General features: G+C 37.6%; 2 protein-coding genes across 6 annotated transcripts; one reads left to right on the top strand and one right to left on the bottom strand.

The window, feature by feature from the left end:
- Nucleotides 1-1,092: 1,092 nt before the first annotated feature.
- On the bottom strand, nt 1,093-9,016 carry LOC135595814 (SNF1-related protein kinase catalytic subunit alpha KIN10-like). Its single transcript, XM_065087228.1, has 11 exons — nt 8,759-9,016; nt 6,487-6,675; nt 3,913-4,097; nt 3,470-3,652; nt 3,254-3,385; nt 2,975-3,160; nt 2,261-2,350; nt 2,098-2,181; nt 1,844-1,978; nt 1,513-1,758; nt 1,093-1,300 (listed from the first exon to the last, which is right to left on the bottom strand). The coding sequence occupies exons 2-11, from the start codon at nt 6,668-6,670 to the stop codon at nt 1,187-1,189; spliced, it is 1,539 nt and encodes a 512-aa protein (XP_064943300.1). The 5' UTR covers nt 6,671-6,675; nt 8,759-9,016; the 3' UTR covers nt 1,093-1,186.
- Nucleotides 9,017-13,754: 4,738 nt separating this feature from the next.
- On the top strand, nt 13,755-24,044 carry LOC103979734 (protein argonaute 1A). 5 transcript variants are annotated; one of them, XM_065086959.1, is made up of 24 exons: nt 13,755-14,072; nt 15,548-15,628; nt 15,744-16,417; nt 16,511-16,743; nt 16,833-16,982; nt 17,069-17,202; nt 17,476-17,585; nt 17,874-17,980; nt 18,084-18,222; nt 18,363-18,479; nt 19,415-19,522; nt 19,627-19,698; nt 21,249-21,371; nt 21,478-21,643; nt 21,800-21,924; nt 22,009-22,146; nt 22,240-22,382; nt 22,485-22,547; nt 22,627-22,690; nt 22,804-22,939; nt 23,049-23,122; nt 23,227-23,321; nt 23,405-23,436; nt 23,596-24,044. In XM_065086959.1, exons 2-24 carry the CDS (start codon nt 15,625-15,627, stop codon nt 23,793-23,795), a joined length of 3,207 nt encoding a protein of 1,068 aa, XP_064943031.1. In that variant the 5' UTR covers nt 13,755-14,072; nt 15,548-15,624; the 3' UTR covers nt 23,796-24,044. The 5 variants fall into 5 exon arrangements, with proteins under 5 accessions (XP_064943031.1, XP_064942968.1, XP_064943154.1 ...); XM_065086896.1 differs by having other exon boundaries at nt 13,755-14,209; XM_065087148.1 differs by having other exon boundaries at nt 13,756-14,209; nt 16,511-16,719.
- The last annotated feature ends 769 nt before the right edge of the window (nt 24,045-24,813 follow it).

The following is a 24,813-nucleotide window of genomic DNA, read 5'->3' as shown; positions in this document are numbered from 1 at the left end:
GTTACTTAAGGTTCAAATGTGAAATACCAGAGCCAACAATAGATATGAGGGCCAAAGTTCAACAAAAAGAATTGAGACCAAGAATGGCAATCAAGAAAGCCGCTTTTATTCCCACTTCAAATCATGTCCGCACGAATCCAATTTCCTTTAGATTCCCCATCTCATATATCCCCCATTAAAGCCGGAATCCGAATGATCTCATCATGGACATCAAGAATCCACTTTCCTTAAAGAAAAAGGTATATATATATATATATATATATATATATATATATGAGGTACTCCAACGTTCGTTAGCAGCCCTGTGGCCTTCGTCGTCCGCCGCCGCCGCCGCATGCGACGCCTTTCGCCGGCCCAAATTCCTCTGCCATTCCTATCAAATGGCATGCTATTGCATCGGCTTCAAAGGTGTTTGATGAAATTCGTAGCAGACATGTTGTCTCTTGGGATTCGATTTTGGTGGGTAATACGAGGTAGGTGATTCGTCAGGAGGCACTGGACGTGTTCGGAGCGAGGGGAGCAATGCTGATCTGGTGCCTGATGGATGGGAAGCGTGGGAAATTATACCAGACGCCAGAATGCTTCGACAGGTCTGATCAATACATTACCCACCAACTACGGCTCAGAAATCAACACTTTTGATGCGGTTGCAATAGCATGCCATTTGATAGGAATGGCAGAGGAATTTGAGCCGCCGTCCTATGCGACGACGGCGGATGACGAAGGCCACAGGGCTGCTAACGAACGTTGGAGTACCTCATACGGAGCAACAAGAGAAAAGAAGGATAAAGAATAAATGATGGAGTTCAAGAGCAAGAATATAGGATATTAAGACCTCAAATCGATGAAAGCCTCACTGTCCTTAACAAGAAAACTGTGTCACCATGAACAAAATTGCTTACAATGCGATAAATTTCGGGCATCATAGAGATCATGTTCTACCCATTATTTATGCCAACAAGCCATGTAATTAGTGCTCTTTGAGATCAAAAGAGGTTTATCAGACTTAGGTATCAGAAACTTAGTAAACATTGCCCAAAAATATCAGGCAATCATTTAACTGTGTGATCTTGTGGCGACAACACATCAACGTGAAAGTTACTAACGTGTGTGGCATCAGCATTAGGCAAATTCCATATTCACAAGAAGAAGGAACAACAAAACTTAGAAGAAAAGAAGGCCAGTGTTATAGGACTCTAAGCTGAGCAAGTAAGGCAGCACATAAGTCGAGAAAGAGGAGATGCGGCCCACTGACCCTCTGCAAGTCAAGGAGATACTTGTCTTCCCTGGTCTTGTAGAGCTGCAATCCAACAAAGGTCAAGGAGAAAAGGGAAGCATTACCCACATGATCTAAACATAAATTCGATTAATAATGTTATCTGAAGAATAGGTAGAACATCAAGTAGATCCACATTGCTTGTTGTTTCCGCATGCTAAACACAAAACATTTTGCTTAACACTTTCGACAAACATTTCGGATTAAACCTGAAAAATAAGAGAGAAGTGTGATACCTGAATCTCAAACTTGACTGTGCTGGATTCTTTCCCAGCAACATCGTCGCTTTCAACAATGGCGGAATCATCACTAAAGCTATGGTTAGCATGCCGAGAATTATCAAGCATGCTTTCAGCATGATCAGAAATGCCAGGAATAAAACGGCATTTCAGGTTATAATGTCCAATCTTTTTCCAACAGACATTTAGTTCTTGTAGAGCTTTAAGGACCTCTGTCATTATCTCACGAGGATGAGCTCGAGACTGTAGATAAAAATTAAATATTCAAGACAGGAGGAGGATTAACTAGACAGTAATGCAAAGATAAACAAGATAAACGAGTGATGACCTGAAGTCCAAGAGCCCATTTTCTTTCAACAGGAAAATGTGGCCTCAAACCAATACCCTGTTGATCCATATATACCGAAAACCGATGTGCAATAGCTGGAGTTTCACTTGAACCCATACGTGAGAAACCACCATCCTAGAGAAACAAGCATTTACACAACACACACATTTGGTATTGCATGTTATGCAAGCAAGAACACAGTTAACACCATCAGTAAGAACTATATGTTAGACCTGGAGAAATGCATCACATACCATAGTTTCTTGAAAATCATCCCCAAGGTAGCCACTCGTAGCACGGAAACGATTGTCCAGAAGTAGGTAATATGATACAGTTGCCTGATTATAGAACAGAAGAAGTTATGGTGACAGGAAAGAATGGTTATGACTCGAAGAAGATACAAATCACATGAAATACCTCATTCTGGATTCTGCTATGAAGAGACTCAACCAACTGGTTCTTGTCAAAGCCCATTTTGATTACCTCCTGAAGAATGTCTTCGTCGATCTGCAAGAATGCAAATTCTTTGAGACACGTTGTAGGATTTTCCATGGCATTTACTGAAGAACAGCTAGAACTGTGACATTGCAAAGACAGGAATCATTGATTAACCTACTTCAGATACAGAACTGGCATGCGCACTTGGGAACAACATATGAGGTACACAACAAAGAAAGGCACAAAAAATAGAGTGAAAATACATTTATTTACTGCTTATACAGTATGATGACTGGCAACTGTGTGAAATAAATAGAAAAAACAATGAACACATATTACATAAAATGCTCTTTTATCTTGAATGTCGAGCATTTTCTCACCACCAAAAAAAAGGTATACTATAAAGTTCTGTCCGAAACCATTTATCACAAGGTATACTATAAATCATCGCCATCACATATTATGCAAAATAATGCTAATTTAATATATTTTCTTTCTGAAAGCAACAAACCCTATTATTTCTTCTCATCCCTTGCATTTAATTGGCAAATGGACTGAAACATCTAGTATTAGCCAATAACAGAAACAAAATTACACATACTGTTATTAGCAAAACCAACATAAGTCATCCAGAAGATTAGAACTTGCATCTAAAAATAGAACATGACTTCAGCCATTCCAAATGGAACTTACCTTTTTAGCTTGCTGCATAGTATCTGGTGGTGGTACAGCCAAATAGCGAGGAAGATGAGTCTGGAACCATGGATGTTCACGAATCTCACGAATGGTTATTCGCTTCATAGGATCAACAATTAGCATTCTGGGAATCAAATCCCGTGCAAGAGGAGACAAATGGCTAGGAAGGGTATATATCCCGCCCTAAGGTTTTGGTAAGAAAGAATATATGTCAGAGTATTATGTTTGTATGGAAAGCTGGGGTAACAAAATCTAAGATGTTCAAAGATTGCTTGCCTTTATTTTCTTAAATAAGTTGGGTATGTTCTCATCATCAAAGGGAAGGGTGCCACAAAGAAGAGCATAAAGAATGACACCACAACTCCATACATCAACCTCAGGTCCAGCATATAGTTTTCCAGAAATTACCTACAAAGGATGGATATGACAACACGGTAACAGGCCAAAGGAAACAGAAAAAATATATATTAGTATAATGGAACATTTACATACCTCAGGAGCAGCATAATTTGGGCTCCCACAACTAGTCTTCAGAAAATGGCCATCACGCATAACATTACTTAAGCCGAAGTCAGCAATTTTAACATTCCATTTCGAATCTAGCAACACATTCTCTGGTTTCAAATCCCGATGAACAACCATGTTTCTATGACAATATTCAACACCAGATATGATCTTTACCAAAAATAAAGAAAAAAAAAAGTTAGGAATGTTTCAATGAATAGATTGTTACATGACATGTAATATAATATATTGATAAACTTATTAAGGAAAAAAGACTGTTAAAGCAGAGATCAAACCAGTATAACACAGAAAACTAAATATATTATTGTATATATTAGTAAATTGTATTTATCAAAGAAAAACACCACAACTATGATATTCATATGCACCTCAGAAAAGGTGATGCAAGACAAGAAATTTATTTAAAGTACCTGTTGAAAAAAACGGCGAGCTTCATCCTCTTGCAATCTTCCCTTTTCAACTATATAATCAAATAGCTCGCCTGACTTAACATACTCCATCACCACATAAATATCTGACTGAGTCTCTATTACCTCATAAAGACGGATAATATGGGGATGCATAAATAATCTCAATATTTTGATCTCTCGTCTAACTGCAGTACAGAGAATAGTCATATAGCATCACATTAACCGATCAAAGAGAACATGAGAATGTTAGAAGCTGTTTACAAATCCAATATTTGGTTCCCACCAAAGCGTAGACATGACAAATTTCAAAGCCATGGCCATGTTGGGCACATCATATTTGTCTGAAATGGATATGCCATGGCCGTGATGGAGAAGTGATATATTTATCACATGGATATGCATCAGCCAAAGTGCTAACAACCCAAAGCTTGTGTACACCAAAACAAGTAAGAAAAAGTAACGATGACATGATAACTTCAAAGCAGTCTTTCAGAATATAACCATGAGTATCTTAGACTGTTTTTAGCCATCGAGGGTTATCATGAATTTACCCTCGTGATTCTACCAATTTCAATTGAGGAGGTGAAGCTCCCCACTCAATGACAGGAATACCAAGAAATTCAAGGAGTTTAGGCACCTATAAGCATGTGCCTGCTTTACCAGGCTTGCACCTTTTTCTTAGTTCATTTTCCTGCCTCAGGACATCTTTTATATGTTTAGCTTCTTAGCCTTCTGCTTAACAGAATTTTTAAACAATATCTGGATTTTGGGACAGTTGGGACTCTAATTGTTTTGCAAACAACAGATCTATCTGTGATTATTTCCAAATCAAATCTTCAACATTGCCTTCCATTGAAGAAGAAATGAGCAAATGATTTATTTGATTTGATGTAATTATAATTTTTTCTTATTTATCTATTTTCCTTTTTAATTATATTTGGGGTCGGGAAATGAAATGTAATAAGACATCAGAAAATGAATCAACGGGTTTACTTCCCATATCATGTGTGTTTTGCAAGACCACGCTAGTTTTTCCTATGGTAGAAATTCATCATCCATGCGTGAAACATACAGAAGTGCGAGATTTCATCGTGAGAGTATTTTTTTGAGATTCCATCCTAGGAGTTTTCTTCTTAAACCAAAGCGAGTTTGGTAGTTATACATTTCTTTTTCTATTATCATTCAATGTTTCTCTTCACTCTCATTCTCATAATTAATTCATCCTACACCAAATCTGATCATCTGATGTATGACGATCAAAGGACGAGAAAGAGAGAGAAGGGATGGACTGAAAGATAATAAAAAACAAAGAAGGAATACCTACCAGACTCGCTATGAGTCTATAGCTCAAGGAGAAAACTCTCAGAATGAAGACTCCACACCTTCCCATGTCTCACACGTGGATAATAAATTCAATTCATCAGAAAAATAAATAAATCTGATCTCATACCACCTAAACATAATGTGAAAAATAAACCCAATTTATATATCCAATTTTTTCTTATTATTTTTTCATCCTCTCTTATCTTCCTTTATTCTAAATAAAAACTTCATCAACTCATATGAGTCCTACATTAGATTTAGCATCATAGCTTGTTCTCCTACCTCAAATATGGTATGGAATCAGAGTCTTTGATTTAACCAAATATTCCATAATCAAAGCTGGTCCAAATTTTGATAATTAGAACTCGTGATGAGTTCCTATTTAATAGAAACATGATGCAACACTAATTTATTTTTTTATTTTAAAAATATTGATTAGTTTAGGGGGTATTTAGCATATTTTATAAGTTGTCACACGCCAACATCTTGATAATTTCCTAGATTACTCAAGGAGAAGAAAAATAAAACAAATATGAAAAAAGAAATAAATTAAAATTTTATTTTGATTGAAGATTAAAAATATTGATTGAATATTTTATTTCTACGAAGTAGATTCATTTTTAGAAAAATAAAAGTATGTTAATGAACAATATCATCAAAAGGGAAATATTATTTTCTAAGTCAAATCTCGAATGTTATCTGTGAAGAAGAATTAAACATAAAAATATTATTCTCAAAGAGCTCAGTTAGATTCTCATATTTTTAAGATTCATTTTTACTTCACCCATACTGTGTTGCTACATAAAATTTTGCAAGTAAATTTGGACAATGAAATGTACAAATCATCCTATTCAATTAGTAGTTCATGTGTTAAAACTTAGTATCGCTTGTTGCAATTTAATAGAATAAGATATTGCATTAGCTCATTCGTGCATCTAATAGGACCAAATCGCAAATTTGCAACTCTCTCACAGAAAAAATATAAGGATATGAATTAAGTGAAATTTCTAAAAGATCATCGCCAAATTCGAGGGCAATTAGTGTGATCCTTTGCGTGAAGCCCACCACTCATTTGTGAATTCAGACAGTTAGGTTGCAGATGATACATCAATATGTTTATATGGATGTTAGAATTTGACTATATTACAAATGGAGAATAAAAAAGGCAAGCATGAATAACATAATTCAGCTAAGAAAATAACAAAAACTATAACATCCATCTAACTTTCTGAAATAATGCTTATGGCATACCTTTTTCTTCCATTTCCATGTTTTTTATTTTACGACGATTTAGGATCTTGATAGCAACCTTGTGTCCTGTCAGTAAATGCTCTGCAATCTTAACCTTGCCAAACGAGCCAATGCCAAGAGTTTTTCCTAGCTTATAATTTTGTAGAACGACATCAGCACTGCCCCCTCTGCCAGATCCTTCCATTGTGACTGTGATATAATGATTAAAAGGAAACTCAGTACGATGTGCTTCCCATATATATTGTAACAGAATATGTATCTTCTTGAGCAGTTTATTTCTCAACTTACAACAGTCAATATGTATTTCCATAGGCTGTAAACTAGAAAAGTTTACCTGATGATTTTTTTTTTCGGTTTACAGCTCTTGAAGAGTCAATAATTGGATAACAAAAAATTAAATAAACAAAAAATATAACATCCTAACATGTTTAGAAGACACTTTTAACCAGATGATGTCTCGTCATGCATTACTACTGAATTGACATGTAGACCAGAGTAGTTCATATTGAAAAAGGAATAGGGAACTCCTACAAAATTACTTGTTGTACATGATGAGATATGACTTCAATTCATCTCCGTGTCACAATCAATTTAACAACGTACAATAAGCTTGATTGTATAAACTATGAGATCTTGTTAACCATATAATAAATCCATGAACATACTAGAAAAAGAACATGTTGGCATCATAACATGCTTCATGTATTCATAAATCTTTGTCCTAAATGCTTCATGAAGGTTAATCTACTAATTCTATAAAATCATATGCTATCAAAAGCTTAAAGAATAACTGCTTGTCCAGGTCCGATGGCTGACCTGTGCGATAACAAGACTATTTCACCTGGTTTAGTCCGGTATGGGCTTAACATGCAGTATGCTTAAAATGTCAAACTTATCCAGCGGTAGTGTTGCCCTAGACCACCCAGTAGTGGGACTTAGGTCCCTTCTTGTCCTCTCTTCTCACCCTCAATCTTTACCTTTCCTGCCCTCTTGTCATCCCTATTCGTTGAAGCTCCCTGCTCTCGCAGACTCTCCGCTACCATCACTGCTTCTGCTCCACTCCGCTCCCCTGCCCTCCATCACTACTCCTCCCTCTATTATACCACCATTCTACTCATCTGCCCTTCAAAGGACAAAGATCTCCATCCCTATATCTTTGCTTGCAGAGGTCCAACTAGTACTAACCCAAACCATCACTCACCGTATTAGTCCTGCTGTGACATTGGTACTGGATCAAAATTTCGATCATTAATCAAGTTTCATTTCAGATGTTAAGACCTAATTATCAACAAGTCTTATCCAACATACACAACTAAACATGTATTACTTAATCACTCTTGCTAAATTGTCAAAAACCATGATATTCATTCAACATAAGAAAACCAATCTTACATAACAAAGTCCTAGAACACGCTTTGTTATGTTATAGACTGATAAAAATCCTCTTTGAAATGTTTGATGTCACAAAAAATTTACTTTCAGGAGAACACATGCTAAGCTCCCAGACACATCACCAAGAGAGATGTCTTGTATATTATCCCAAACTGAAAATCTAGCTACACTAACTACAATCAGATATTTAGCCGATCTGGCTGGTAAAAGCTCACAAAGAGACATGCAGATAATGCAAAACAGTCACCAACTTTTTAAAATGAAGAAAAATATTCCACTGGCTAAAATATCAAACCGATATAGCATGTCCGAGTAACAGAACTTCTACAATATCTAAAACAAGCCCAAGAATAAAGATCAATTTTGGAAGAAAAAAAAAATTCAATATAAATGTCTGAAATAACTGGACACTCATACACCATGTATAATAAATAACCAACCACAAGCAGGAAACATGAGGCTCCTTTACTCCGCCAACATTCTTTAGAAGCCCAATAATTCCAAAGCAGACCAAAATTCATCAAAACCACAAACTCAATGAATCCCTAAATTCATCCATAATCCCATCACCAAAGCAGAAAGAGAACTACCATCTCGGGCACACAAATAGTAAATCCAAGCAAGACTGTACAACCACTAAAGGTCATCACAGAAAAAAGATAAGCAGATCCAAGATTTATCAAGAAACCGAAAGAAAATCACGAATTCGCTTGAAAATCTCACGATTAAGCAGAAACCAAAGCCAGCCTAATTCGCCGGCTTCCTCTCCACGCAGTACAATCAAAATCCGATTTTTGCTCAGCTCTTCTCCCGACCAACGATTCATCTTCCCAACCGCAAACATCGAAAGCTACGGACACAAATCAGGAAAAGGACTGACCTGAATCCACCCAAGGTCGCTGCGTGCCTGCGTCGAAGAGGGCGGAGAGGGGCAAGGTCGGACTTAGGGTTTGGGATTCGGTAGAGAGAGAGAGAGAGAGAAGGGAGAGACGAGATCGAGCTGGGGAAAGAGGGGAATCCGATCGCGGAGGGTTGGAATTAGAAGGGAAGGAGGAGGCGATCGTCGTGACCTGTCATCGTCATCGAAATCTTTCCTTTCCGATGTATTGCCAAATACTCGGCCGGCCCAAAGGAGGATTCTTGGTTTTATTTTATTTTATTTTATGTTATGTAGTGAGATGCCAACGTGGCGCTGACAAAGAGGAGGACAACATCACTTGGCATGATTGGTGGAATCATAGAATTTTTAAATAGTTGACGTGACAATTATATATTAAAAAAATGAAAAATAAATTTTATGAGAAAAAACCCCCTTAACCTTATATTTCACTTCTGAAAAATCACTACTGACCGTGTGAAAAATATTATTTTTCCTTAGGTAATTTTAGAAATTTTTGTTAATTCCATCGACACGTAATTGCCCGACCCATTGGCCGTCTATTGTAAATCTCACTTAAAAATATAAGTGGCTAGGAGAGGAGGGCGATTAGCAAAGCCTACCCATAACATAAACAACATGGGAAGGGGAGAAGGCGATCAACGTTACCAAGGGAGAGAGGAGTGGCCAATATTGCTCGTTAACCCATATGAGGATGATTTATGAGGCCTATCTGCGTACGAAGACATATACAATAAAAAGAGGAGAGGGAGACGATTAACGTTGCCAACCTACACTTAGGTGCAAGCAACCAGAGAGGTAACCAACATTGCTTGCCAGCTCACGTATGGAAGTATAGACGACCAAGAGAGAGGAGAGGCGATGATCGACGTTACCTACCAACTCGCACACATCAACGCAAGTGACTAGGGGAGAAGAGGAGGGTAGTCGATGAGAGTCGCGGTCGACCACGATGAGTAAGGCTACCAAATATAGGAGTACGATGGGAAATGATGATCGATAAAAGTAAAATAGTCATTTTAAAAAAAAAATTCAAAAAAAAAATTAAAACTTGGGCACTGTACGAGAAAAAAAAAACCAAAGTTACGAGTTTTTTTTTTCAAAAATTCATAATATATATATATATATATATATATATATATATTAAAATATCTTTATTTTAATAAATCTATAGCTTCCCTCTATTGACCGAATCCATAAAAAAAGGAAAGAAAAAAGATATTTTAGATATCAGGTAAAAAATATTAGGGATTCTATAAGAAGCTTACTGTTTGGAACCCCAAATTATTATTCACAATCCTTAAAAAGTAATAATATAATATAATATAATATTTTTCGTTTTCTTTTTTATTTTTATTTTTATTTTTCCTCCACAACCCGTCCTGCGCACCCTGCTGCCGCCGCCGACGCTTCCCCAGCATGCGCTCACTATCGCCCCGTGCTTCGCTGATGCTCTCTCCACCAACGATTGCCGCCTCGTGCTTTGTCAATGCTCCCCCTCTCCGGACGTCGAAGAGGAACTACGAGCTGTTATACGCGTCCGTAGGGAAGGTCTATGACATCGAGTTCCCACTTGCTAATAGGTAAGGAGGTGATTGCCCGAGCGAGGGTTGTTGGACAAGGAGGTGGCGGTTCCCAGTCGGCTTCGGTGTGCCTCAACCCGTGCACGAAAGTATCCGAGCGGGCGGCTGCTTGTGGAATAGCGCAAGCACTGTCCATTGGATAAGAAGGTGGTGGTCGTCGACGTGCACATCGAGCGGGACGCGTTCTGGTCACTTTTTGCAGCGAGGGTTGCGATGGGAGGAAGACGGGAAGGTCCAACGGCGACAACAAAGGCAGTGGTTCCCCTCCCACGCTACCACAGCCATCTTCCTCCAGCACGGTGCAGGCGAGCTCGATAGTGCAGAGCCGGTGCGTGGCGAATGCGTTGGTGGGAAGAGTGGACTACGGACGTCTCCGACCGGAGGCGGCTTGGCACAAACTTAGAAGAGGAGGAAGAAATATAGTGTTTACGTCAATTTATGGAATATTAGTTTTAAAATATAAAAAATTTAAAATAAAATTATAAATAGTAAAAATAAGATAAAAAAATAATACTTTCCATTCTGAAAATAAGAACACTTCATGGGAAAAATAATAAAATCTTTTTTTAGAAACTTACCTTTAGAAAAGTTCTCTTTGAAAATAAAAAAAAATATTTCAACAATAATAACACAGTTTCATCTTAAGAAAATTATTAGGATAGGTATTAAAACCCTTTTTTCTAGATTATTATTTGTAACCCTCTCTTTATTATTTATAATCTAATTTTAAAAATTTTAGAGTAGTATTTGTAATAATCTAATTTTAGATTGTTATTTGTAACCATCTCTTCACAAATAGATATAAATATTCTTTTCTCCTCTTTTTTTCTTATCGAAAGACTACATCAAGAGAGTCGTAAACGACAAGCAAGCGACAATGGCAACATCAGTAGGGTTACCGAAAAAAATTTGATAAAATCGATAATACTACGATTATAAAATAATAAAATAATATTTTATTAATTTTTAAGGGATTACGAATCTATTTTTTATCTGTTAAATTGCAAGTTCAGAAAAAAAATATTTGCTAAGGTGACTTCAAATTTGTGTTGTGGATTTAGTCATGAAAAAGCTACATGATATGATCATGATTTAAAAAATGATTTTTTTTCAGCATACCATATTTAAACATGAACCTTAGCCAGCTATGTTCAACTCTACAGTTTTAAGTATGAAATGTTTTTTTGTTTTTATATACTCTTATTATATGTTACATTTATATTTGAAAAGTATTCCTTTTGTATTTACAATATCATATAGTTATGTCATAATTTTTTTATCATTTTATATGATATTCTTAATGTTATGTTGTGATTACATTGCAATGAATTCATGATCAAATGCATCAAGTTGCCATTGTTTTCACATTTGCTACTCTATGTTTGCTTTTAGAATTCAAGTTATTTGATATTTTTATATTTTTATGTTTATTTGAATATGTATCTTTTTGTGGGAATCTCAAATGATTCCTTAGTAGGTGAAATAATTATATTTTTGGGTTCAAAAGGTAATACCACTTATTAATGACAATAAGAATAGGATTATTTTGTTTCCAATATTTAGTTAATTATTGGAACTAACCATCTCAATGTTTATATCTTACCCAATCTCATTGTTATCATCCCTAAGATCTAAATCCCCACAAGACATATATATATATATATATATATATATATATATATATATATATATATATATATATATATACACACATATGTATTTATATATGAACTATTATGTGTAATCCACCATGGTGTTTATCTTATATTAGGACTTGTTGGGTGGCAAACCCACTACAGAATCAACACACTGCTGGCTGAGTCACACTCTTTGTGTTCATCATAATTTATGTAAGCATAGTTTTAAATCATAGAAATAATTCTTTATTCAAGCAATTTTTTCGTAATACTCCTTGAAATGTTGAAATGCTATTTAGATATCAACTTTTTTGATAATGAAAAATAGAATTTTAATGGGTAAATCCAAAATCAAATGCTTTTTGGAACACATGAAAACAATCCTGATTGAAACATAGGTTCTTCTAAATAGCATGAGAATAATGAAAAGTGACCTAAATGTAATTGTTTTAGCTGTTCTAAATCATACCTAAAATGGGCCAATGGGTAGAGTCTACCAACAAAATTGATTTTTTACCTATTTAGTTTCTTTATAATTGTGTGTAATAATGCTATAATAATCATAAACAAAATCAGACATATATTGATCCTCCTCAAATACTGCATTATAAATCTCGGATATTGAGTGAATACTTACTTCAATATTAAAATAATATATTATAAGCATTTTAAATGGGTATTTTTAAAATTATATACATTTGAAAAAAAAAAACATGTATGAATAATTTCTAAACTAAAACAAACATTTCTCATAAATACAAATCCTTTTTATTAAGTAAAATTTATTAGATAATTCAATAATGACAAAATACTTTAATATTTTTTTAATATTTTTATATTATTTGAATAAAAATATATAATTATGTTCAAAAGACGTAACACAAAGATACGATCGGATATGCCATTGCCCCCAATAACTTTGTAGCAATTATGCATCGATTTTCTTAGAACTCTACATCTAATAGAATTCTCATACATTATGTGTCATCACTCGATCTAATATACATAGATTGATATTAGAGTAATCAAAACTTTCGATTATTAGCGAACCCTAAATATGACGATTAGCAATACCTTTCTAAATTGTTATCCTCCCAACAATTCTTGCCATGATCTCAGGATTGGGTGCGCCAATCCATATTCTAATTAGTAGATTCAGTGGTAGATTAGCAATCCCTGTGGCCAAATCATCAATCTAATCTCCGTATTAATCTATGATCATATATGAACTCGAGTGTGGATCTAATCAGCCATCACATTTGTCCTCTGTCTCAATTACACGTTCGACGCATGCAATCGGATCCCTTACAACGTACTAATCCTAAAACATTACGCGAAACGAACCGATACATCTTCGCCACGTCTCGTTTGCAATTGCGAGTGAGCGCTGGGCCCCAGATTTTGAACCACGTGTCGAACCGTGAGGTGAGTCTCGGAAGACTCCCGGTCTCTGACAACGGCCACCGCCGTTTTCGCTCCTGCTTCCACGTGGCCCACTGACGTTTCCCATGTGGGTGACACGTAGGAAGAAATGGATGGATTTGACAGAAGAGAAAACCCTCCGATCACAAGTAGCGGCGCATGCAGCGGGCTGTAGCGTCGGCCAACCACACTGGTTGAAATTTCGGGGCCACCGAGGGACCCGCAAGAAAAATTCACCTGAAAGCTGAAACGTGGCTGACGTCGCGCCGTCACCAACACCACACCGTGCAACTCGGTCCCCGACTCGCCCCGACGTGGCTTTAAATACCGGGTCCAACCGAGTTCGTCGACTCATCGCCTGCGTTGTCTCGTCTGAAGGCGTGTGAGTTCCTCCTGTTCTTTACTCCCCTCTCTGCTTTTACCCACTCCTCCGGCTCTCAGTAGAGAACAAAGGGAGAGAGGAGGGCTTCCCGAGGCGACAAGCGGATTCCCGACCGATCAACCGGTTTTCCGATCACGGTAAGGCGGGTTTCGCAGCCCCCCTCCCGTATTCCTCGTCGACAAGCGGTCCCCGACTCGCCCCGACGTGGCTTTAAATACCGGGTCCAACCGAGTTCGTCGACTCATCGCCTGCGTTGTCTCGTCTGAAGGCGTGTGAGTTCCTCCTGTTCTTTACTCCCCTCTCTGCTTTTACCCACTCCTCCGGCTCTCAGTAGAGAACAAAGGGAGAGAGGAGGGCTTCCCGAGGCGACAAGCGGATTCCCGACCGATCAACCGGTTTTCCGATCACGGTAAGGCGGGTTTCGCAGCCCCCCTCCCGTATTCCTCGTCGATTCCCCTCGAGACCCGAATGATTCGGTCTGTTACGTGGTTGCTTCCCTTGATGTCGCTGCATGTAGTACCAAATTCGTGAGGTTTTCTTGCTTTTTGTTCGATCGCTGCGGTCTTCTTTTGGTTCTGGGTATCGATCTTTGGTGGTGTCGTTAGTTCGGGTGTTAAGGATCCGAGATCGAACTCCTTCATGGTGGTTCTTAAAGCTTTAGTACTAAGATCTTTAGAGCACGATCGTGTACTGTGCTCTGTCTATGTTTGCCTTGTGACTTTGGGTTTTGGCTTCAGAGGCAACCGATCTGTGGGGTTCTTCTCTCGTAGCTGCCGACTTCCATTCCACGTTTTTGTTCATGATTTCGAGGATTTATTACCTAATAGTTGCAGTGAATCGTTTCCCAGTCATGGATCGACGATCTTATACTTCCTTCTCAACATGATTTGTGGTTCCTTGAGTTGATCGTTGGCTTGTTTTAGTTGTAGTATAGATTGTTCTCGATACCGTTCTCAGTTTTAAGTGTAATAACTGGAATATAATCGTGGCGTTTTCTGAAGTTTGTCTAGCGTGCTCTATAGATGTATTTTTTGTTGCTCTTCGTTCCTTTTTTCCATTCACGGAGTAGTTTGCATATGTTCTAGTAGTGTTGCCGGTTCGTGCTTGATTAATAGTTTCAACTTGGGAGTCTTTCTTTATTTTAGAGCTGGTTAATGATTGTCCTTTAAGTCATAGTTTATTATTTCCCCTTTTTGAACTGTGAATTACATAATCCATAATTGTATTTAAGCGAACTGAGTTGACCTTTATACGATCAAGGTGCATTGACAATGGAAAAAAAATCATTTTGTTCATGGATTTTGCTACTATTTTATCAGCAATGGCGTTATGTCATTTTGCTGCAAGCATAGTGTGGTTTGATTCACAATTCTTTTACAAATCTTATAATATCTTCACCTAGCGTAAAGATATCTATGGTTCATGAAATATGATTTTTTGGGTACTCAAGATTTCTTTGAATAGAAGACTTTTCTTGTTCGATCTGCTGTTTTATTTTGTAAATATTATGACATAGTATTTGAGCATAAACATTTGATCTCCACGTTTGGAAGCACTGTGTCGAGATGATGTTGGTCCTTCACTGATTTTGATAATATCGTGTTTGCCCATCGACATAATTGTTTCTTGTTGTTGCTCAATATTTTTTAACAATGCATTATCAGATTCTATACCGTGGAATTGTTCTATGGGTATGTTCTGTGATATGCTTCAGTTTGGCTCTCACATTCACTATTTTATACTGCAGATTTTTGTATGTTTCTTATTCTGAGAAGCAAATTAAAGGAATTTTTCTGCTTATATATTCTAAGTTATGATGGATAAATGAGTAAGTATAGATGATTCCTCCTTGATTGTTCATAATTTGTTGGCTGCAAGATTTCTTTATTCTATTTCTTTCTCTGAATTTTAAATTAAGTTTTGTACTTCACATTTTTATGCAGTTGGCAACATGGTAAGGAATCACAGAATTGAACTTCCTGCTGCTGGGGATAGTTCAATTTTCCACGAGACCAGTGGTGGAAGTGGGCGAGTTTTTCGCCAGCATCTGCCTGAAAGGGCTACTGCTTCACAACAACGGGTCCGTGGTTCAGGACGTGATTGGGGTCCAGCCAACCCTCAGCATTCCCAGCAAGGTCATGGTTTTGGGAGTTATCATCGTCGGAGAGGAAGCGAACAGCCCCATGGGGCTTCAGTACCGCAGCAGCCATGTGGACCATCTCCAGGATATGATGGCCTAGGTTTGCTTCTACGAAGAAGAGGAATGCCACCTCAGCAACAATATGGACACCGAGGCGGTGCCAGTTTGTCAAGTGGACATGTGGCTGACCCCTCAGCTGCAGGTCCATTGAGGCTACCAGCTCCCGATCTGCACCAAGCATCATCACAAGCTAGTTCATCATGGCATTCAGACGATTCCTCTACTGAAAAATTTCAGCAATGCTTTGTTGAGGATGGAGCTACTAAAGCAATACAAACTGTGATTCCTGTAGCTCCATCTAGCAAGTCTTTGAGGTTTCCATTACGGCCTGGAAAAGGAAGCTGTGGGGTTAAATGTGTGGTGAAGGCAAATCATTTCATTGCTGAATTACCTGATAAAGACCTTCATCAATATGATGTTAGTCTCATCTCTCATAAGTGCTTCAAATTCATGTGCATTTCCTATGTATCTTATTATCTCACTATATTTGTTACATATACTTGATCACAGGTGTCAATCACTCCGGAAGTTATATCACGTGGTGTCAATCGTGCTGTGATGGAACAGCTAGTCAGACAGCATAGAAAGTCTTGTTTAGGAGGACGGCTTCCAGTCTATGATGGCAGGAAGAGTCTCTACACTGCTGGGCCTCTTCCCTTCACTTTTAGAGAGTTTCAAATAATCCTAGTTGATGAAGATGATGGTTCAGGCAAAGAAAGGTTAGGGACAGAAAGGTCCATTAGGTGGAGATCTGTACCTTTTTGTGGTGCAATAATATATTGATTTCATTTTTCTGCAAATGAAATTCTTGATGTGTATACCTGTCCCGCAGGAAGCAGAGGCCATTTAAAGTTGTTATAAAGTTTGCTGCCCGTGTGGATCTCCACCACCTTGAAATGTTTTTATCTGGGCGACAGGCTGATGCTCCCCAGGAAGCTCTACAAGTTCTAGACATTGTGCTACGTGAACGCCCTACCACAAGGTAACAGCTAATATCTGTATGCTGAGCTATTTTTTATTTGTTTTGTCAAATTTTATCTGAGCATTATCTCCTTTGATTCTGTGTAGGTATTTTCCTGTTGGTCGGTCCTTCTATTCACCTGATCTGGGGAGAAGGCAACCACTTGGGGATGGATTAGAAAGCTGGCGGGGCTTTTATCAGAGTATTCGCCCAACACAAATGGGACTCTCACTAAACATTGGTAGTGACATCTCTATATCTCCCTCTGTTTTATGGCTGCCACTCTAGATCCTTTTTGGTTTTTAGATGGTGGTACCTTCGTTAGACAAACCAACGGAATTGCAGCTAAACAAACTGGAGAAAATCAACAAATTTTATTTCGTTAGAAGTAACCTGGATTTTAGTGTTTATTTTTTTTTCCTTCAAAACAAGACTTGGATTTCAGCTTGATGTCAAATGGGAGGGTCACATGACTCATGTTGTGTGTATATGCTAAAATTCTCTCTTTGTGCAGACATGTCTTCTTCCGCCTTCATTGAGCCCCTGCCTGTCATTGACTTTGTCACCCAACTCATAAATAGGGATGTTCGAGCAAGACAGCTCTCTGATGCTGATCGAGTGAAGGTATATTTCTACTATCTTGTTTATTCTCATCACATGTCTTTCCCTTACTATTATTTTGAAAATCTCTTTTGTTTGTTTCTTTGTATTTGTAATCTAATTTGAGTTTGCTCTTTCCAATGTTCTGTAAACTTCTACATGGTTAGTTTTACTTTAGAAAATATAAGAGAAAGCTGTCACCTTTCTGTTATATATTCACATGGATAGGTGTGAAGAACCGCATGGCATTTTTGTTTCATTATGTGGGTGTTCTATCTCATATATATGTATGTGTATATACATGTACTCTAGATCAAGAAGGCTCTTAGAGGAGTAAAGGTTGAGGTCACCCATCGTGGGAATATGCGCAGAAAGTATCGCATATCTGGTTTAACATCTCAAGCAACTAGGGAGCTGACGTATGTGTCTACTAATTTTTTAATCTATTGATTTTCTTTTTATTTTACTACTATGGTTCTTGATGCTAACATGATTTTGGTACATTAAAATTTGGAATATTAGTTTCCCAGTTGATGAAAGAGGAACGATGAAATTTGTAGTGGAATATTTTCAAGAAACATACGGTTTTACTATCAAACACACCAATTTGCCTTGTCTACAAGTTGGCAGTCAGCAGAGGTCAAACTATTTGCCTTTGGAGGTGAGGTCACCTGTATCATTATCTGTTTTATGGATCCTGAAGTACTTGTTTGAGTTCCCTTTTCTAGGTTTATGACTACAAAAGCAGTTAGGACCTCATAATGAAGAATACATGTTCTGATTTTTTTTATATGATTTTAGGTCTGCAAGATTGTGGAAGGACAGAGATATTCCAAAAGATTGAATGAGAAACAAATAACAGCTCTTCTGAAGGTGACATGCCAGCGTCCTCACGATCGAGCGCTTGACATTTTGCAGGTATATTTGGCTCAACCTCATTAATTAATAGTCTCTGATCCTGTCAGTGATCTCTTTTTAAGGTTTTTGGCAGTTTTAGTTGTTGAATCTTCTGTATCCTTGTTTTTTAGTTCATGCATTGAGTTGATTCTTCCTTACAAGTGAGATAACCATTTCAATTATGGATTATTGTTGTGATGTCAATTTTATATCCCAGCCTTATGATGGAAACAATCGGCAGGCTTTTTTTTTGTTTATTTCTATTTTTCAATAGAGTATCTAGTGCCAGTTTGTTTCTACTTCATGCATGATTATGTCAGAATTGAGATGATAAGGTGTTAAAAGGATCATGGTGGATATGAAAAATGTTAACGAAGGTCCTCATAAACCTTTTAAAATCTTTTTATACAATGCCTAAGTAATGGAAAGTTAGAATTTTGAGATGTTTGACTTGCCAATTTTTGAATCTTGAAATAGGTTATGGGGAAATTTAGAGTCCTGCATGTGAAGTATAAAATTTCATAATCCATGTGGCAAAGACACCTCACGAGTCACGTTTTTGTTTCCTTCACATGTCCTAGTATCTCTGCTCTCTTTTTAGAAAATTTGTCTTTTTTGTTCTCAGTTCTAGTCGCAGGAGAAAGAATGCATATGGTGTTTTGACTGTCAACTATTGCAGCAAGTTCTTGTTTGCTCTCTCTACTTTTTAGTTGTCTTTGAATCTACAAAATTTGCTGTAATTCATGCTATCAAGACAGTTTAAAATTATGGATTGCATGTCCAGTTATGCCTTTGTTTGAGTAGAAGTAATCCTCATGTGGGATTGGAAGAAGATACAATCTGATGATCTCCAGTTAGGTGGATTCACTTGAACTAGTGACTGGATCAATGAAACACAACCATTAGTTTGTTTCGATGCAGGTCTATCTTCCTAATATATTTATTTTGCTCTTCAGACGGTTCATCACAATGCTTACCATGAAGACCCTTATGCCAGAGAATTTGGTATCAAAATCAGTGATAGACTAGCATCAGTTGAGGCACGTGTTTTACCTGCACCATGGGTACGTAAGCAGAGATCAATTTTATTTTGATATTGTTGTTGCTTTCATAAGTAAAAACATTGAATATGCTGCAGTATCATTGATCTGGACTTTTGCTTTTGCAGCTTAAATACCATGACAATGGCAGAGAGAGGGACTGCTTGCCAAGAATCGGCCAGTGGAATATGATGAATAAGGTACCACCCGAGACATTAAAAGTATTTATTTTAGTTATCATGATAACTTTGTGAAAATGCACTTTTGGTATCGTAAATAGGTTGTCTTTTTATGCTTCGGCTCGAGCTTTATGTTGAATTTTTCTCAAACTTGTACACATCAAAATTTTTATTTGTGTCACAAAAATTTGAGCTGGACTGCCATATAACCTATTGTAAAACATCTGGATCAAATTATGCTACTCACTGGGCATATCTCTGATGGGTAATCTTTGTCTCGAATTAGGGACCATGCTCAAGTGAAAACTTGGTTATCTTTAGCTATTATCACCACCGTGTCCGTGTCAAAGTGGCTGTGGATTCAATAAACTCTTGATGTGTTTTGAATCTGTGTACAATATTGAAGCTTAAGCTTATCCAATTTTATCAATTATGCTTAAGGAACTTAGGTTTATGGAACCTGATGGTAGGAATTATCTACACAGCCTTCACGGGAAAAGGAGTGGAAGAGCCCCATTTGATTGTACTTGATTAAATTAGATTGTGGAGAATGGAGATAATGGCACTCAGGCAAAGATTGCTGAGGTCATCAACTCCTATAGGCCTATTGTCATTTTCTTCCCATTGCTGTCTTGTCCTGCTCTTTTAGTGGCTGGCTTATAGATTTGATTAGGATAGTAGTTCTTGATGGTGTTTTCAGCAGTTTTTTAGTGATTGTGTAATATGAAGTGCAAACAACTGTCTTCTTGATCGACTACGACACTGTAGGATTTCCGTAATATAATGTTTTTGCTTGGAAGTGATGTCTTGAGTGATCTCACATGCGTCAATTCTTATTAGAAGCACACTGTAGGCTGAGTGGAAAATTGTTTTTGCTTGGAAGCGATGTCTTGAGTGATCTCACATGCGTCAATTCTTATTAGAAGCACACTGTAGGCTGAGTGGAGCTTCAAGTCAGTAATGTGAAATGTAAACAATTTTCCAAATTGTGTTGTTAGCACCACACCCAATTCAGGCTGCACTCTTGCAGTCTGCTTCAAGTGGTTTCAAGAATATGTTATTGTGTTGAAACATAGTAATAATCATATTGAGTGTTTGGAAAGTTGGATTTGTGCATGCTATATTTGTGCTTATCAACAATCAAAGTGTAATCAGAGACCAGAGTGAGATTTGTGCCCATGCAGCACTGAATAATTTTGCAAACCATATTGAGTTGTCCTATTTTGTACGACTCACATTCCCATGAATTTCTATCTTGGATTTTGTTTCAGTTGGTTGTACTTAAAAGTTTCTTTATCTAAAATTTAAGTTATTCTTATAAGGCTCATCCTCACTTTCATGCCTCTAATTGCTCATCCATAATCCATTATTACCACTGCTGTACTGAAAACTTTTCATCTTTTGATGGTTTGTTCACTTCAACGAATGATCTCATGCTGCATTTATAGTTTTGCAATGTGTTATGTGTCACTGCAGTTATAAAAACTATCATCGAGCGATTTGAGCATACTATGGTACTTCCCTGATATCTTCTCATTATTGTGTCATCTTCCATTTTGTTTAACATATAGAAAGTGGTGAATGGTGGGATAGTAAACAACTGGACTTGCATCAATTTTGCACGGAATGTCCAAGAAAGTGTTGCTCGTGACTTCTGTCATGAGCTTGCACTGATGTGCCAGACATCTGGAATGGTACGGTGTTTTATCTTTTTTTTTTCCTTAATTTGTGCATGATTTATCTTGTTCCTTTGATTCTGATATTACGTGAGCATAACAATGTGACTCTTAACTATTGCAGGTATTTTCACTTGAACCAGTGCTTCATCCGTTAAGTGCAAGGCCAGACCAAGTGGTTCGAGCTTTAAAAGCACTCTGTCATGATGCAAGGAGAATACTACAACCCCAGGGAAAAGAACTTGATTTGCTTATTGTGATCTTGCCTGATAATAATGGTTCTCTTTATGGTGCGATTCCTCTTAAGCATGCAATTCCTCATATTTTTCAGCCTATGTTGCCTGAATGCTTGCTCACTATCAGTATTTAATTCCATTATGCTTGAGCTCTTTAACTTTACTTTTCCTTTGGTCCCTCCTAGAAACTGTTATCATTTATTTATGTAGGTGATCTAAAGCGGATATGTGAGACAGAGCTTGGACTGATTTCACAGTGCTGCTTGACTAAACATGTTTCCAGAATGAACAAGCAGCAGTATCTCGCTAATGTTGCTCTCAAGATAAATGTGAAGGTTGGTTAAGACTGTATGAAAATTGATCCGTTTTCATTTTCTCTCTTTTTTTTTTTAGCTTGATAAGAGCGTTAAATCGGACAGGTTGGGGGAAGAAATACAGTTCTTGTGGATGCTTTGAGTGGGCGCATACCATTAGTTAGTGACCGACCTACAATTATATTTGGTGCTGACGTAACACATCCTCATCCTGGGGAAGATACGAGCCCCTCTATTGCGGCTGTAAGATATTCCTAATGTGAATGATAAATGACATTCTTCTTCTTTAGGCTGTGATTTTGACTTTGATAGATGCCTAATCTATCTTTTTTTCAGGTCGTTGCTTCTCAAGACTGGCCAGAGATAACAAAGTATGCTGGTTTGGTTTCTGCTCAGGCCCATCGCCAGGAGTTGATACAAGATCTATTTAAAGTCTGGCAAGATCCTCAGCGTGGAACAGTAACTGGTGGAATGATAAAGTATGCTTATGGTCATTTTTCACCATTGAGAACTAGCTGAATGTAACCTTTTTTGCTTTATCTTTGTACCAAGAAATCCATCTGACTTCGCCAAATTTGCAGGGAACTTCTTATTTCTTTCAAAAGAGCCACTGGACAAAAGCCGCAGCAAATAATATTTTATAGGTATGACCACAGAGAGTTGTTTGGGTTGATTAATTTCCTTTGGTGAAGATTAATGATGGTCTCTCGAGTCTCGATGCAGGGATGGAGTTAGCGAGGGCCAATTTTATCAAGTTTTACTTTACGAACTTGATGCAATCAGAAAGGTACAATGATTGGTCTTTGCCATGTTCAGATTTTCAACCTTTGCTTGTTTATTGACTCAGTCTTTAATCAAATGTTTTTGATTTTATATTTCTTTTACTTCAATATTCTTCAGGCATGCGCCTCACTCGAACCAAATTATCAGCCACCTGTAACTTTCATAGTGGTTCAAAAACGTCATCACACTAGATTGTTTGCCAGTAACCACAAGGATCAGCGTTCATTTGACAAGAACGAAAATATTCTGCCCGGTTAGTTTTCTCGAATGCTAGATGCATATAATAAGAGTCCTGCATGATAACACATCATTCTTGGATGTCAAAAATTAACCATGATCTGGTTCGATGTTGGAATTTGTAGGTACTGTGGTTGACTCTAAGATCTGTCACCCTACTGAGTTTGACTTTTACTTGTGCAGTCATGCTGGCATCCAGGTAAACTTCCTTTCCCTATTCCTCTTTGTTGAAAGCACACATTTTTTGAAAATAAAAGATATGCTTGGTAATTATATTTGATCTTGTCATGGTGCACATAAAAGGGCACAAGCCGACCTGCTCACTACCATGTCTTGTGGGACGAGAACAAATTCACAGCTGATACACTACAAACACTGACCAACAACCTTTGTTACACGTAAGATTTTCTCTTCTTTTTGTTCGTTCTTGCGAGCTGCTATCATCGCCCTGTCTATTAAAGACATACTAATGTTTTTGCAGCTACGCAAGGTGCACGCGATCCGTGTCTATAGGTATGCCGTCTCTCTCTCTCTCTCTCTCTCTCTCTATCTCTCTCTCTCTCTCACTCTCTCTCTCACGCATCTTACGAAGTGATACATGAGAACTTTTCATCAACTTTCACCATTTGGACAATTGAAACCCCAAACGAAACTATTTCATGGTTTTGACAGTGCCACCTGCATACTATGCGCATCTGGCTGCATTCCGAGCACGATTTTATATGGAACCAGAGACGTCGGACAATGGTTCGATGGCAAGTGGGGCAGTTGGACGTGCTCAACGCGGCGGTCGCCTCCTGGGTGGTGGTGCACCAGTTAGACCCCTTCCGGCCTTGAAAGAAAACATCAAGAAAGTCATGTTCTACTGTTGAGCCGATCCATCTGTGTCACCGTGGCGTCTCCCATTTCTTGGAACTCGACTGTTGCCAATGTTTGTTCTTTGCAGTCTCTTGGTCAAAGGGACATTGATCGTCCCGCATGATGATGACCTGTAACCGATGTACATGACGCAGATATCTTTGGCAGACATGAAACTTGTTTAGCAAATCCTTTCTCTTTGTAGATGAAAGAAGCCATGATTGGAGTTAAGATGAGAAAATTGAATCGTTCGTATTCCTTGATCTTCATTTTTCCAGTAAAGTTCAGCTTCACACAATTAATGCCTTCAAAATGCTCGAGCATGTTAATCTTTTATAGAACTCTGTAGTTCGATGCTGTTGGATTACATTCATTCACAAGGCATGCTAATCTTTTAAATCCATGACAATTACTCTCCATATGTTGGATTACAATCACAAGACCTATCAATGTAAATTCTATGTTGTAAGAATCATTTCTATGGTTTACATCAATCACTATGGCCTTATTATGTTAAACTCCCATCGAGCCAACAGAAGTAAGATTAAAACTTCACATCGACGCTCTACGTGGTCTAATTTCTCGGAGATAACAAAGCTCGTACGTAGATTTTTCTGGCTGGATCTCAATCTGCAGTCTCCCATCTCAAAACGGGAGCCAGCCAAACTCTGTAGTGACCTTCGATGCATGCGTAGATGTCAGTAAATAAATGCTTCATACCCCGTAATTCGACACAACAGGGACAAGACATGAGACAAAACTCATGTTACTTTGCAGCTGGATCAACATAATATAATAATTCGTCTAAGCTAAATAGGATCTCAATTGCTCTTTGTATATTGGTCCTTAAACATCACAAGGCATTCTTAAGCATTGGATTTAGAGTCCCAAAGGAATGTGCCATCAACGTTATCATCATCATCATCATTATTATTATTATTTCACGGCGAAAAAAGAAAAAAGAAACCATGTCACCTCTTCAAAGCTATAATTATGTACATTATTATTATTATTATTATTATCTAAGATTTA

The sequence above is a fragment of the Musa acuminata genome, chromosome BXJ1-1 (assembly GCF_036884655.1).
Source record: "Musa acuminata AAA Group cultivar baxijiao chromosome BXJ1-1, Cavendish_Baxijiao_AAA, whole genome shotgun sequence".
Classification (NCBI taxonomy): domain Eukaryota; kingdom Viridiplantae; phylum Streptophyta; class Magnoliopsida; order Zingiberales; family Musaceae; genus Musa; species Musa acuminata.
The sequence above is the reverse complement of the archived record's forward strand: the minus strand, read 5'-3'. Positions and strand labels throughout refer to the sequence as shown.